Source organism: Heptranchias perlo, chromosome 38 (assembly GCF_035084215.1).
Source record: "Heptranchias perlo isolate sHepPer1 chromosome 38, sHepPer1.hap1, whole genome shotgun sequence".
NCBI classification, from domain to species: Eukaryota; Metazoa; Chordata; class Chondrichthyes; order Hexanchiformes; family Hexanchidae; genus Heptranchias; species Heptranchias perlo.
Window position 1 is genome coordinate 10,687,217 of NC_090362.1, and position 14,948 is coordinate 10,702,164.

The following is a 14,948-nucleotide window of genomic DNA, read 5'->3' on the forward strand; positions in this document are numbered from 1 at the left end:
CAATGTGGAGGTACTGGGCTCCCAGTTCAGCTACAGGCTGTAGATGTAGAGATATATAATATTCGACAGCTGGTTAACGGGCTCCCTCTATCAGCTGCAATTGATGTAAGCAGTCTGATTATCAGGGAACTAATGAAATTCTACATGTGAGTCTACAGATGTGCCAGCTGGTTAAGGCCACCTGTTTCTGTTAAATACATGATGGAAGCCAGTCCCCAGTATTTGTGCTCAATAATAACGGAGCCCGTGAGCACAGTGCACAAGTCACTCTGTGTAAATAAGGTGGAAATATATTGCCGTTCCTTCATCATTGCTGGGTCAAAATCCTGGAACTCCCTTCCTAACAGCACTATGGGAGAACATTCACCACACAGACTGCAGCGTTTCAAGAAGGTGGCTCACCACCACCTTCTTTAGGGCAATTAGAGGTGGGCAATAAATGCTGGCCTCGCCAGCGACGCCCACATCCCATGAACGAATAAAAAAAACTCTCAGGAGATTGGTACAATTTTACAAGTCAGTCTAAAAGCCTTAAAATCCCCTTCATTAAGCCATAAGTGAGTGCCTTAACCCTCTTGGGATAGCCGACCCCATGCACCTGTCTGTTTCCATTTCCCACAACAGTTATCCTTCTGCCGTCTTAGACTGAAGAGGGCAAATTTATTTTTTTCCAGTGGGTGTTTCAATATTAATTCTCCTAATCTGTAATGTGTAATTTCCTGAATGCAATTAAAATGCTGTTAAAAATGAATTTGTACGTTTGCAAAGAAGTTAGCTAATTCTATTATTAGATTATGCAAATTTGTGAAATCTTGATTTATGAATTTTACACAGTGCAAGGATTAATTTTCATTTCTTTTTAAGTAGTTTCAGTTTTAACCAATATGACTGTTGTATTATGTTAATTATTTGTTAATAGTACTGAAGTTAAGTCAACTTTTATTCTTTTGCCAAGGATGCACCTTGTAGACAACTTAAATTATATTTAAAAAAAACTATTTAATTTTATCTTGGACATTTCACAGAAAGCAGATATTCCTCCTGCAATCCCCAATTCATCCCAGCAGCTTGAATCCATTTCTGTGGTGACCGTGCCTTCTACAGTCAATACCACAGTAGATCTAACCAATGTGAGACTGGAGGAGATCGCCCCTCCTCCCCACAACAGTCCTGAACCCCAGATCGACCCCTACAGCAAACCCAGCCCTGAACCTCCTCGTATCATTCATTCTGTCAGTCCTGAGAGGCTGAGAGATCCAGAACCGACAGCAGCTCGACACGCAGAACCAACAAAGGTACCACTTGCTGCAAAAACCTTGGCATGCCTTCTCTACAGAGTTTCTGCTCGCTAATGCTCAACCACTTGCTCTGCCTTTGTAGCCGGTCACAATGCTGAAGTTAAGAGGCCAGACCAAATGTGTGTATTCAGCAAAATAACAACTGCCAGCTTTTATAGTGGAGAGGGGGTAGAGGCATGTGTGGTGCCTAATCTCCACCGATACATGTTACTGACCTGCTTTGTAAATACTATGCGGTAAAGTATTTACTGAATATTATAAGGCAACTGCACTAACATTTAATATTTAGTTAGAAAATGCCCCATCTTTCTAACAGCAAAGTATTATCCAACACATTAAATTTTAAAAACTAATCATCAAACAATTTGATGCAAATGAGAATGAAAACCAGTCTCCTAGTGTTTTCATTGCATTGAGAAATTTTAACAGGTTTTTAACACTAATCTAGTTGGTTTGGCCTATACCTTGAACTTTTTGCTTGTGCACCTTTCCTGCTTTGAGAGCTTTCTGCAAATCCTTGTTTGCTCCTTTTACAAGATTCTCCATGCTGGGCTGGCCTCTGTACCTTTCGTGGACTGCAAGTAGCATTGCTGTGGCATGATTGTAGGGGGTCCTGATGTCATCACAAACATCAGCATGTTCGCAGATATATCTTTCACACAGACTCATTTCTGGGGGAATGTTTGTGTGTCTTGTAACTTTGGAATTTAACAAAGAAAATGGACCTTAATTCTGTGAGTTTTGCAATGCTCTGTAATTGTGTTCAAATCTAACCTTTCTATTTGTGGTTTTGCATCTGTTAGGATAGAAGCCGTGGATATTCTGTGCTGTGAAAAAAATGCACCTTGTACTGCAACAGATAATATTTATAATCTGATTTTGTTCACGACAGCACAACTTTGATTGAAAAGGATATTTTTAAAAAACATTGCACAAATACAACTCATGACAGCTGTACTCACTGACAAATTATCCCAATGCATGCTCTCCGTGAGCTTCTTTTTGAAATTGTATGTCTTACATTTTTGCTCTAGTTTTGAGATTGTGGTAGCTGAAACCTCCCTCTGTTAAGGACTGCCTGGTGGCAAAAGTGCGCCGGTGGGTGGTGCCACAGAACTTAAAGATTTATCTTTTTGCCAATCTTTAGATCTGCGTTAGCAAGTTCCCAAACTCAGTCAAGGCTAGGCCCTTCCACTGCATTGAGAGCGCTGAATGGCAATTCAGCCAAGTTGCCTTGCATGGAACTCCAGTGTTCAGATAGAAAAGAACATTGGCAGAGGCATGATGGTGACAACAGCTGCCTCTGCCCTCTCTCTGGCAGGGAGTGATGTATGTATTAAAAGAGGAAATTAAGACGTTGCTTTAAATTGAGGCTTTTTAAAATAGAGAGGTATAATTTGGCCTGGTTGTATCCGTTTAATTCTATCTGATGTGTATTGCTACCCTCCAGATGTAACACACAAGATGGCTGTTCATTGGAATACTTTTGACTGGCAGGCCTAAAATTTTCATTTAGCTTTTTATTTGAAGACAATTATAATCAGTTCTATGTAATTTCCAGCATTAATGTGACAAGCAAAACAAATTAACTTTAAAGCTAAGTGACAATTCATTCTGCCACAGATAGGCTGATTTGCCCTCTAATAATCATTCAGAGCCTTGAAAGGGCCAGTTATCAAATTGATTAATGATTTTAAGATAAACCTTTTAAATCTCACTTACCTTTACATTCCAGTATGGATGTGTGTCCCGTTAGCTGTTGTGTTATGTTTGCTCCTGCCCAATTCACTTCCGTCTATTAACTGCTGCCTAAGCATCTCAAGTTTAGTTTCTTTAATTGTTCCTTTTTGATCACATCATCTATTTCTTTGCACTCTGAAATTCTTCTGATTCTTGAACTTCAGTCTTTTTCTTATTCTAGTAATTTTTGGGGATTATCTTAAAATATTCCAGTATTACAAAAAAAAGGACATTTAAATTATACCGTTGGAAACTAGTTGGCATTGTATCTGCAAAATCATTAAAAAAAACTGCAAATACTGGAAATCAGAAATAAAATGCTGTAAATACACAGCAGGTCCACCCACTTCTGTGAAGAGAAGACAAGTTAATATTTTGATTCTGGATCCTCAGTAAGATCACCTGTGTTTTGATGAAGGGTCTATGTAATATACTTTTGCTCTGCAGATGGTGATGGAGCTGATGTGTATTTACAGCGTTTTCTGTTTTTATTTTTTGCTTTGCATCAGTGCTTATGCACTGCCCACTGCCACTCTGTGTTTAACACTCCTCTTTGCTCTGTAGATGTACAAAAAGGACTCGTATAACGATGAGCTTCCGAGGCAGAATTATGACATCAAGCAACCATTAGGCAACCATCCTGTACTGAGAATTGATAAAGAACGACAAATTTATGAACCGCAGCAGCACAGAGAATATGAGCAACAGCAACATTTTGAGGAGCAGCCTCCTTATAGGCATGAATCAAAAGCAAAATATGAAGAGCAGCTCTCTCCAAGTTATGGGCCTGTATCGCATTATGATGGAAACCTACCTAGTTACAGTGACAAGTGGCCACTTTATAATGAAAAACCCCCTCACGACTATCAACCTGCACCTTATTTTGAGGACCAGCATCCACCAGACTATGAACCAAAGCACCTAGAACATTACCCGGACCATGACTACCAACCACATCACGAAGAGCCATCACCTACAAGCTATGAGAACAGATTGCCACGATACGATAAGTCACTTAAAAGTTACAAACCTCCACAACCACATTACAATGATCAACCCCTTCATGGCTATGACCCCCGTTCTCGATATGAACACAATCCACAAGCTTTTCACCCACCAATGTCCAGGTCTCCAGACTCCCAGCAGCAGTACTTTGATTCCCAAGTCAGGACCTATGACCAGGGCCCATCCCAAGGCTACAATTCCCTACCCCGGCAATTTGAACTGGCCCATAACACAGATTCTTCCTTTCCTCCTCCTCCACCTCCTCACTCTAAACCAGTGGAGTCTCTCCATTCCGTTAATAAACCACTGCCGCCACCACCTGGAAACATGCATGTTGAGGAGGACGTGGATCCAGCAATGAAGCCACAATCGGTGCTTACCCGAGTGAAACTCTTTGAAAGCAAGAAATCCACTTTGTCAAAGAGCAAGGAGCTGACTGAAGTGACGCCAGTGAGGGTGGGTAAAGTCATTGAAAATAACTCTATCCAGCATGTTTAAAAGCTAATTATACCCTTTACACTACACTGCTTTGTTTGGGTCTCTTGGTAAGGTTGTACTATAATCTGTTGGTATAAAACTTTGGTTGAGTTTTACACTTTGAGGGGAAAACTGGGGAGTTTGCACCAATTTCTGCCTTCATTTGACGTTGAATCTTCACATTTACGCTGGGCTCTATATGAGGGACAACTCCAGTGATTCACTGCGAATGTAACTGTGTTTACGAATGCAGTTTTTAACATCAATATGGTAGGTTGCACTATTGCTAACTGTGCTTTGAAGATTTGAGACAAAATTAGTCATATTTTAAATTACTGATTGCTTAAACTCTTTGGAACCTCATTTTCACTTTTATTTAAATGTGGGGTTGTGTTGACTGCCATACCTGAGTACCTTTCCACAATACATGTGTTTTCATATAAATGGGTTTCACTGTGCTAGTGTAAATGGCTTCTGATTTTTTTTTTTTGTCAAGCCTGCTGTGTTGCCTAAGTTAATTTTGGCTCTGCATTTCTGAGGAACATGTCCTTTTGGCATGTTCCATGTTGTAGATAGTTAATTTGTGTGAAGCACTTCCATAGCCTGTACCCATTGCAGAATATTATCTTCGTTTCAGTAGAAGTTACTGTTTCAAATGTGGTATAAGATTGAACAGAAAACCCTCAGTGCTGGAATTTGAAATAAAAACAAAAAACTGCTAGAAATACACAAGAGATCCGTCAGCACCTGAGAGAACAAGTGAGATAACTGAGCCTGGAATGTTAGTCTATCTATATTTCAAAATGGGCACGTGTGTATTTCCAACATTTTCTGTTTTTACTTTGTATTAAATTGTATATTCACAAGTCTGTGGATTAAAACATTTTAGAATAAATTTAATCGAAGTTTACAAATAGCTAGAAAGTTAAATAATTTTATTCAGTACTGAAAACCTCTCTGGCCCTGCGATATTTGAGCTGTATTCCCAGCGGTGCTACTGTTCCATCCATTGACTTCCATATAGATATTCATTTCTGCTGATAATTAGATACGATCAAGTCCCTTATTTTGTTCAATTGAATCACAATTGTTGCTGTAGAATCATGTGATTCTGCAGTTGTCTGGGCAAGATACATTTCTGTGGTATTTGTGGAGCAGTTAATAATTAGAACCTTTTGCAACAGTTATATGGTTAAACTATTGATTGCCTTGGTAAATTTCCACCATTTGAAATAGATTTTTCTCAATTTTACAGATCTGTGGCTTGACTTTGTTGACAGTAAATGAAATGTTACTTTGGTATTTAAACAGATGGACAGAGTTTAATTCTGGAGATGCTCAATGCCAAGTGATCTCTCTTCTTATTTCAGCCTCCTGAAGTAGCCCCTAAGCCATCATTAGTTCCAGTCACTGCTTCCAAGCCAATCATTCAGCCAACACTAGAGCAGGAGAAGCCTTCCCATTTATACAGGTACAGCAGTTGTATTCAGCCTCTTTAACGTTAGTGAATTTACCTTGCTGCATCTTGATGAAAGGACAGGAATTGTCGGCTTCTCTCACTACTTTTGAAATTTCGATGCAGTGCTTTTTCTTATAATCTTGGTGCTTTTATTTCAGGATGTTCTTGCCACTGAACCTTTCTGTCCCTGCAAACAAGTTGGTGGGACAATTCAATCCGTGGATTTTAAATGACCTTAGTACCTGTTCTCTAGATGAAACGGAAAACTGAGCGCTCAGAAGGCTCTGTGCATGGTATGGTGCTGCATAATACTGACCATAAGGTCCCAAATTTAATCCCAGGTCTGTGCCCAGTTAGCAGGTTTTAGCTAAGATTGCAGTTGGGACACTACAACTGACCTCAGCCAGGGTTCTGCTGAGCACTATCCAGTGACGGCTGCTGGAAAATGCTTGTGTCTGGATACTTGATAATGACAGGATTGGAAGCAGCTATGATTTTGCACCCACTCCACATTTGCAGCAGCCTGTTGACAGTTGCTGTCTAGGCTCACGTGAACAACAGCCACCTGGGTGAGTTATCAGAGGGTGTAGGTCCTCGGGAACCGTACCCCCAGCAAGAGTCTGGAGCAGAGGGGGAAATGGGTGGGGTGGGGCGGGGACTGGCAATGTGATTGAAGTGGCTTGCGGTAGTGATGTGCCTCCCTTCCCTGAAGTCATAGAATCATGGAATGTCCCAGCACAGAAACAGACCGCTTGCCCATCAGTCTGCACTGTTTTTTACCACGAGCCACCTAGTCTGAGCCAACTAGCCTAATCCCACTCGCTCTCCATACCCTTCAATATTCCTCTTTTTCACCAAATTATCTAATTCTCCTTTAAAAGAATTTATGGGTACTGCAAACAGTTTGTGGCAGAGCATTCCACATTCTAATCCCCAGTGTGTAAAGAAATGGTTTCTAACACCTTCAATTCTTTTGTGATTATCTTTAAATTTGTGCTCCTCGTTAGCATCTCACTGACCAGTGAAAACAATCTATTGCTATTCATCTGATCAGAACCGTTGATAATCTTGAAGACCTTTATTAATTTATTTTATTATTTATTTAACTACCTTGGCTCCAGGGGAAAAAAGCTCATTTTTCAAGTTTCTCTTCATAACTGTAACCCCTCATCCCTGGTACCACCCAGTGAATCTACACTGCTCCTTTCCCATCACTTTTACATCCTTCCTATAATGGGTTGCCGAAAACTGCGCACAATAATCCAACTGCAACCTGACTGAGGCTTTGTACTAGTTCAACATTACCTCCTTGTTTTTGTGTTGTAAGCCTCTAGATAGAAAACCAAAGATTTTGTTTGCCTTTTTATGCCTTTATTTACTTGTGCTGACCTCTTCAATGGCCTGTATACCTGCTACCATACTATTGTCCCTCTGCTCCGCTACTCAGATTCTTAGCATTGAAGATGTATTTCCATTCCCCATTCTTAGGCTTCCCACATTTATATTCACATTTACATGTTCCATCTCATGGCCCAGCTCGAGATATGGCTTGATACAGCACCTTGTCATGTTTCTCTCATACACTTAAATGCTTCATATACAATGAATTACTTTGAAATTCAGTGAATATTATGTACGCAAATGTGGCAGGCATTTAGTGCACAACAAAATCTCTGACTGGAAGATCTGGCCAGCAGCTGTGAGACTGAAACCCATTTACTTGGGTGGGTAGTAGGTACATTACTGAGGCTGCTAAATAATTAGCATTAAATTCTTGAAATGTGTATCACGGCAGTGCAACAGGCGAAGGAAAGTCAACATTGAAACAGTTTTAAGTCAAAGATACTTGCACAAGGGGAAAGAAAATGCTTGCATTCATTAATGTGTGCCTGGGCCCATAGACTGTCGCGGGTTATGTGGGCATTCTACAATCTAGTGACGTAGGTTATAGCAGCTGCCTGAATTTCATTTGTGCATATCTATCTCTCTAAAATATATGAAGTCTTATGTATAGCGTGCACTTCCTGTAAGTATCACACTTACAGTAATGCTCTCCTGTAACACATTGTTCATCCCCCCTTGGCTATAAAGCAGCGAATCCTCTGACTCACCCCATGCAACAACAGGGGAGAACCATTCATGTGTCTTTAGAAAGTGAAACTGTAAGCAGGCCACTGCTTGTTAAGGTGGCTGGTTTGAGCATTATTCTGTGTATAAATATATCCATCCCGTAGTAGCATTATCTGCCACGTTTCGCTAAGGAGAGTACTTACTGTTATTGTCAACAAATGAAGTGAGGGTCGCTGGTGGAATGTGGAAGTCTTGTTTCAAATATCGAATGAAAATGTACAATTGAAACCATTTTTTCACAGTCAGCACAATTTCTTGCAGAGAATATTAAATAGACTTCAAATTGTGCACTGAATGAAATGTTTAACAATATTCTTATAGAGGATTAAAAAATCAGCTCCTACTGCAGGAGTTTCACTCTTTCAAGCTAATTGTCACTGTTCAGATTTAAAACTCACTCTTTGGGTTCTGTAATCAGAGAGAGTTTGTTGTCACATTGGGCATATCAACAACAACAACTTGCATTTATATAGCGCCTTTAACGTAGTAAAATGTCCCAAGGCACTTCACAGGAGCGATCAAACAAAATTTGACACCGAGCCACATGAGACTATATTAGAACAGGTGACCAAAAGCTTGGTCAAAGAGGTAGGTTTTAAGGAGTGTCTTGAAGGAGCAGAGAGCGCTTGAGAGATTTACGGGAGGAATTCCAGAGCTTAGGGCCTAGGCAACTGAAGGCGTGGCCACCAATGGTGGAGCGATTAAAATCGGCGATGCGCAAGAGGCAAGAATTGGAAGAGCCACAGAGATCTCTGAGTGTTGTAAGGCTGGAAGAGGTTACGGAGATAGGGAGGGGCAAGGCCATGGAGGGATTTGAAAACAAGGATGAGAATTTTAAAATCATGGCATTCCTGGACCAGGAGCCAGTGTAGGTCAGCGAGCACAGGGGTGATGGGTGTACGGGACTTGGTGCAAGTTAGAATATGGGCAGCAGAGTTTTGGATGAGCAAGTTTATGGGGGGTTGGAAGAAGGAAGGCCAACCAGGAGAGCATTTGAATAGTCAAGTCTAAAAGTAACAAAGGCATGGATGAGGGTTTCAACAGCAGATGAGCTGAGGTGGGAGCAGAGACGGGCGATGTTAGAGGTGGAAGCGAGCATTCTTGGTGATGGAACAGATATGTGGTCAGAAGCTCATCTCAGGGTCAAAGAAGCCAAGGTTGCAAACGGTCTGGTTCAACCTCCGACAGTGGCCAGGGAGAGGGATGGAGCCGGTGGCTAGGGAACAGAGTTTGTGGCAGGGACCGAAGACAATGGCTTCGGTCTTCCCAATATTTAGTTGAAGAAAATTTTTGATTATCCTATACTGGATGTCGGACAAGCAGTGTGACAAATCAGACAGTGGAGGGGTTGAGGGAGGTGGTGGTGAGATAGAGCTGGGTGTCGTCAGCGCACATGTGGAACCTGAGGTGTTTTCAGATGATGTCGCCGAGGGACAGCAAGTAGATGAGAAATAGGGGGCAAAGGATAGATCCTTGGGGGACTTCAGAAGTAACAGTGCGGGAGCAGGAAGAGAAGCCATTGCAGGTGATTCTCTCGCTACAACTGGATAAATAAGAATGGAACAAGGCCAGCGCAGTCCCACCCAGCTGGACAACAGAGGAGAGGCGTTGGAGGTGTGGTAAACCATATCAAAGGCTGCAGACAGGTCGAGAAGGATGAGGAGGAATAGTTTACCATGGTCACAGTCACACAGGATGTCATTTGTGACTTTGATAAGGACCGTTTCAGTACTGATGTAGGAACGGAAACCTGATTGGAGGGATTCAGACATGGAGTTGTAGGAAAGATGGGCACTAATTTGAGAGGCGACAACACGTTCAAGGACTTTGGAGAGGAAAGGGGGGTTGGAGATGGGGGCAGTAGTTTGTAAGGACAGAGGGGTCGTGGGTGGGATTTTTGAGGAAGGGTGTGATGACGGCAGATTTGAAGGGAAGGGAAACGGAACCTGAGGAGAAGGAACCGCTAACAATGTTAGCTAAGTTGGGGGCCAGGAAGGAAAGTTGGGTGGTCAGCAGTTTGGTTGGAATAGGGTCGAGGGAGCAGGACATGGATCTCATGGTTGAGATGAGTTTGGAGAGGGTATGAGGGGAGATAGGAGAGAAATATGCAAGTTCAGGGCTAGGGCAGGGTGGGGGGAACCATAGGAGAAGTTTTGGCTTGGTGGGCTAGGGGAAGGGAGGAAAGCGGCAGAGGCAGCTGAACGGATGGTCTCAGTCTTAGTGACAAACTAGTCCATGAGCTCCTCGCACTTGTTGGAGGTGAGGGTGGAGGAGGCAGTGGAGAGGGATTTAAGACGACGGTTTGTAGTGAAGAGAAGTCGGGGGTTGTCTTTGCATTCCAGGATCATCCTGGAATAGTGAGCAGTTTTGGCAGAACCCGAAAGTGCTTTACATGGTCTAGCCAGATCTGGCGACGAATGGCTAAATCAGTTCCCTCCATAAACGTTCAAGTCCACGTCTCTTGGACTTAAGAGATCTAACTGAGGCTTTACTTATAAATATGAATAAAAATTATGTCTTTTACGATAAACTTATTCAGTGATGTGATTGTCTGCCTCTAATGTACTGTTAAAGCGGTAATGTTTTCATCCAGTAACTTTAATTTCATTACCTGCAGGGGCCCGGAACCTCATATGAAATTCCCAGAAGAAGCTCAACGAATGAACCACTATAGCGCAGACGAGGATGAGGAAGATTATCGGAAACAGCTGTCGTATTTTGGCCGCAGAAACTTGGATCATAAGCCTGTACCTCAACACCCTGTCAGCAGCTTCCCTGAACTTGCTAAACCATCCGAACCTGCACTTCAGTCCAACTACACTGGCTACCTTCCCAGGTGAGCACTGAATAGACAAGCAGGGGTTCACGTTGTTGCAAGATGGTATCCGATTTCTTTTATCTGATGCTGAGATTTACAATTGCAATGACTGTAGTTGCAGTAAGAATGTTTCTACCCCTCGTGGGCACAGATTACGTACTTGTTCAGTTCTGTGTAGCTTATTCAAAGGTGCAGAGTGACTAATTTCCTACCCCTACTCCTAAGGAATAGAAGGGTATGCTGATAGGGTTAGATGAAGTCGGGAGGGAGGAGGCTCGTGTGGTGCTTAAATGCCAGCATAGACCATTTGGGCTGAATGGCCTGTTTCTGTGCTGTAGTTTCAATGTAACTCAGTGTATCCCAGACCGACCTCTGTTAGTCTGTGCTAATTAAATGTCTACATAGAATCATAGAAGTTTACAACATGGAAACAGGCCCTTCGGCCCAACATGTCCATGTCGCCCAGTTTATACCACTAAGCTAGTCCCAATTGCCTGCACTTGGCCCATATCCCTCTATACCCATCTTACCCATGTAACTGTCCAAATGCTTTTTAAAAGACAAAATTGTACCAGCCTCTACTACTGCCTCTGGCAGCTCGTTCCAGACACTCACCACCCTTTGAGTGAAAAAATTGCCCCTCTGGACCCTTTTGTATCTCTCCCCTCTCACCTTAAATCTATGTCCCCTTATTATAGACTCCCCTACCTTTGGGAAAAGATTTTGACTACCTTATCTATGCCCCTCATTATTTTATAGACTTCTATAAGATCACCCCTTAACCTCCTACTCTCCAGGGAAAAAAGTCCCAGTCTATCTAACCTCTCCCTGTAAGTCAAACCATCAAGTCCCGGTAGCATCCTAGTAAATCTTTTCTGCACTCTTTCTAGTTTAATAATATCCTTTCTATAGTAGGGTGACCAGAACTGTACACAGTGTTCCAAGTGTGGCCTTACTAATGTCTTGTACAACTTCAACAAGACATCCCAACTCCTGTATTCAATGTTCTGACCAATGAAACCAAGCATGCCGAATGCTGCCTTCACCACCCTATCCACCTGTGACTCCACTTTCAAGGAGCTATGAACCTGTACTCCTAGATCTCTTTGTTCTATAACTCTCCCCAATGCCCTACCATTAACGGAGTGGGTCCTGGTCGTGCAGCTGACCTGAGCGATGTCTTTGTTGCCAGTGGTTAGTAGTGAGGTGCGTACTGGCACCTGTTAAATCTGTGCTCATTATTAGCACAGCTGCATAGATGGGTGGCTGTTTCTTCACGTGACCCAGCCGAGATGTACTAATTCAGCACAGTCCTGAAATCAAATGAGACTTTCTGCTATCTTAGTGCTGCTCCACTGACCATCAGGAAGGATTCAGGTCCTTTACAACCTAAACTGATGCAATCATTTAACAGTCATTTTACAATCATTTGTACTATTATGTAACAATAGTACAAAGGGATGATCAACCATTTCTTCCAAGTCTAGAATTTGTAATTCACATTTGTAACTGAGACCTTGTGAACAGTGCTGATGAATTACTCCAAACCTTTCAAATGCAGAATTCACTCCCCATTCAGTGGATTGTCCTTGGGTATCTTCTTCATTTACATACACTAGTCATTATATGTTCCCTCCTTCGGTGAGATTACTGATGCGGTGCTGAGTAAGGGACAGTTCTGTTCTATGGGCTATGACCGCTGAGAACTGAGACTGCCTAAAATTCTTTCTTATAGGATCTTGGCGCCAGCCAACAGTAAGAAATGATTAAATGTATGTGCTTTTTTGTAGTGGATCCTGTGCAGCATTGCCCTAGTTTGTATTTTGTGGTGTTGTGTGCAGGTAATTCTGAAAAAAAAAAATCTTATGACTGTCCTTTTTTAAAACTTTGAAACAAGGATTTCTTTTGGTCCTGTAAACATTTTTGTTAGGGTAGTTCTATCGTCCCTAGTGCCCTCTAGCCTTAAACGTACAGGAGGCATGAAAATTCCTCAGCTGCCTGGCACTTCATTACTGCCTGAGCTGTGATGTACTCCACTGTACAGCAAATAGAATGGATATCGTGACTTATGATCTTTAAAAGGAGAATTTAGAAGCCATCAAATCTGGGCTGACGAATGTGCTGCTTGTAGATAGTGTTGATGACAGCTGGGAATTGGCCACTTGTTCAACAGGAGTTGGGGCTGCAGAATGGAACCTCAGCATCTTTACACCAAATTGAGCTAGCTGTCATATTGGAGACTCGAGCAACACGTGATGATACATTCTAATTCCCCTTAACCTGCATGGAGGAACATTGCTTCTGTTCACCTTCCAGAGGCACCGCCGAGGAAGGGAGGAAGCGAGAAACTGCGGAGGGAAGGAGTGAGGCGCCGCCGAGGGTGGGAGGGAGCAAGTGAGGCGCCACCGGGGGAGGGGGGGGTGGGGAAGGGAGGGAGGGAGCGAGGCGTCGCTGCTGCCGCTGAGTGAGTGAGCGAGCGAGGCTCCGCCGGGCTCCTTTCTTTTACCTTGGGTTGCGTTCTATCGGTTCAAAAAAAGATCAACATGGCTGATTTTAAATTGGATTATAAATAATAACATGGCAGTTTTATTAACAGCATCTTTTTCTAGACCCACAGCGAAAGGTTCAGGTAGATTTTCCCAGAATTACTGTACTGACCATTTACATTAAATGCCATTCATATGAGAGAAGCTATAATGTGGATTTTATTCCCAAATGAATGGGTTCCAACATGCTGAGCAACACTACGGTGAGGAGTGCGCTTACAGTGGATTCTGTACTCTGGGGAGTGGGCTTACAGTAGAGACTGTACTCAGTGGGGAGACTGTCTGAGGGCAGCCCAGACCACCGTTGTGCATCACCTAGCAGCCACTTTCAGTACATCAGTGGGGGGGATGGCGGTCCGAGATTAGGTTCCCTGCCCCACTCCCTTCGTTCTTGGAATGGTCCAAGGTGCTGCAGATCAGAAATATTTCATGCATTAAGGAAAGGAAGAAACTGCTAACGAGAGAGCTCCAATTTAATAGTTGAACACTGCTATAATGGAATAGCATCGAATTGTGACAGCGGCTGAAGCAGGCAATCTCATGCTGATGAGAATGAAGTGAAATTAAACCTGTGGTGTCCTATATTAAAATGTGTTCATTAAATGGAAAACATGTTTAAGAAGAACTTAATCACAAATTAAACCACAGCTGGGCAGGAGGGAATGAAAATGAAGGGGACCTCTCAACAACATCCTGTCCCAGATGCTGTTTCACTGATCAAATGACATTTGTATTTTTTAATCCTAATACCTTAGCCTGCTGTGCTTTTAATTAGCAATTTTCTTTTAGTGTTGCTGGTGATTGTCAGGCAGTTTGTGGCCCAGGTTAGCTCTAATGATGTGCAATGCTGCAGTTTGAAGTTTGGTGATCAGAGCTGAGTGTGTCCTTATTTGTTGCTTTTCTCATCTTGTTTTTATTTGAACTGTTGCCTAGACTTCATGCCTCACACACAGTTGTTGGCTTACGCACTAGTTGTGAAAGTGTGAGAAGGAACCTGAAGTGGTAAGGTTCATTGGCATCTGTGTGAGTTTGGTTTGTGTGTATTGAACTTCTCATGGGCCATGTTTGCATTTTGAGGGGAGAAGGACAAAACTCCAAATCTACAACAAGTAGACTTAATGAAACTTTGAAGATTGTTTATCCTGTGTGTGCAAGTTAGCAATTGAATCTGTTTCAAATGGGTTCAGTTTTGCTAAAAAACTGGTCCAGTACAATTTATTCACAAAATTGCACTTTAACTAAACTAAACAGCCCAGACTGCAACACTTCTGCTATGCTCTAAGTGTGCTGTGATATCCTCACTTGCATTGAGTCAGGTACAGGCTCATACAGTATGTTGGGAAATTATAAACTTCACATTGTTCTTGATCAGTTCTTGCACTTCCTTTTTCAAATATCCCATTATTGAGTAAGCAGTATGGGCATGATCCAGTGGGGTTGCTGCTGGAATCATTTCTCTTCCTGTACGTTGGATG

At 42.4% G+C, this 14,948-nt stretch overlaps 1 protein-coding gene across 5 annotated transcripts in view; it reads left to right on the forward strand.

The window, feature by feature from the left end:
• The window catches only part of tjp1a (tight junction protein 1a), a 124,999-nt gene that overhangs the window by 97,980 nt on the left and 12,071 nt on the right, over positions 1–14,948 (forward strand). For 3 of the 5 annotated variants that reach the window (XM_067973409.1, XM_067973411.1, XM_067973410.1), the window contains exons 20-23: positions 1,026–1,295; positions 3,603–4,499; positions 5,891–5,991; positions 10,727–10,945. In XM_067973409.1, the coding sequence (XP_067829510.1) occupies positions 1,026–1,295; positions 3,603–4,499; positions 5,891–5,991; positions 10,727–10,945 (1,487 nt within the window). The remainder of the gene's footprint in view (positions 1–1,025; positions 1,296–3,602; positions 4,500–5,890; positions 5,992–10,726; positions 10,946–14,948) is intronic. The other 2 variants (XM_067973412.1, XM_067973413.1) reach the window with 1 other exon arrangement.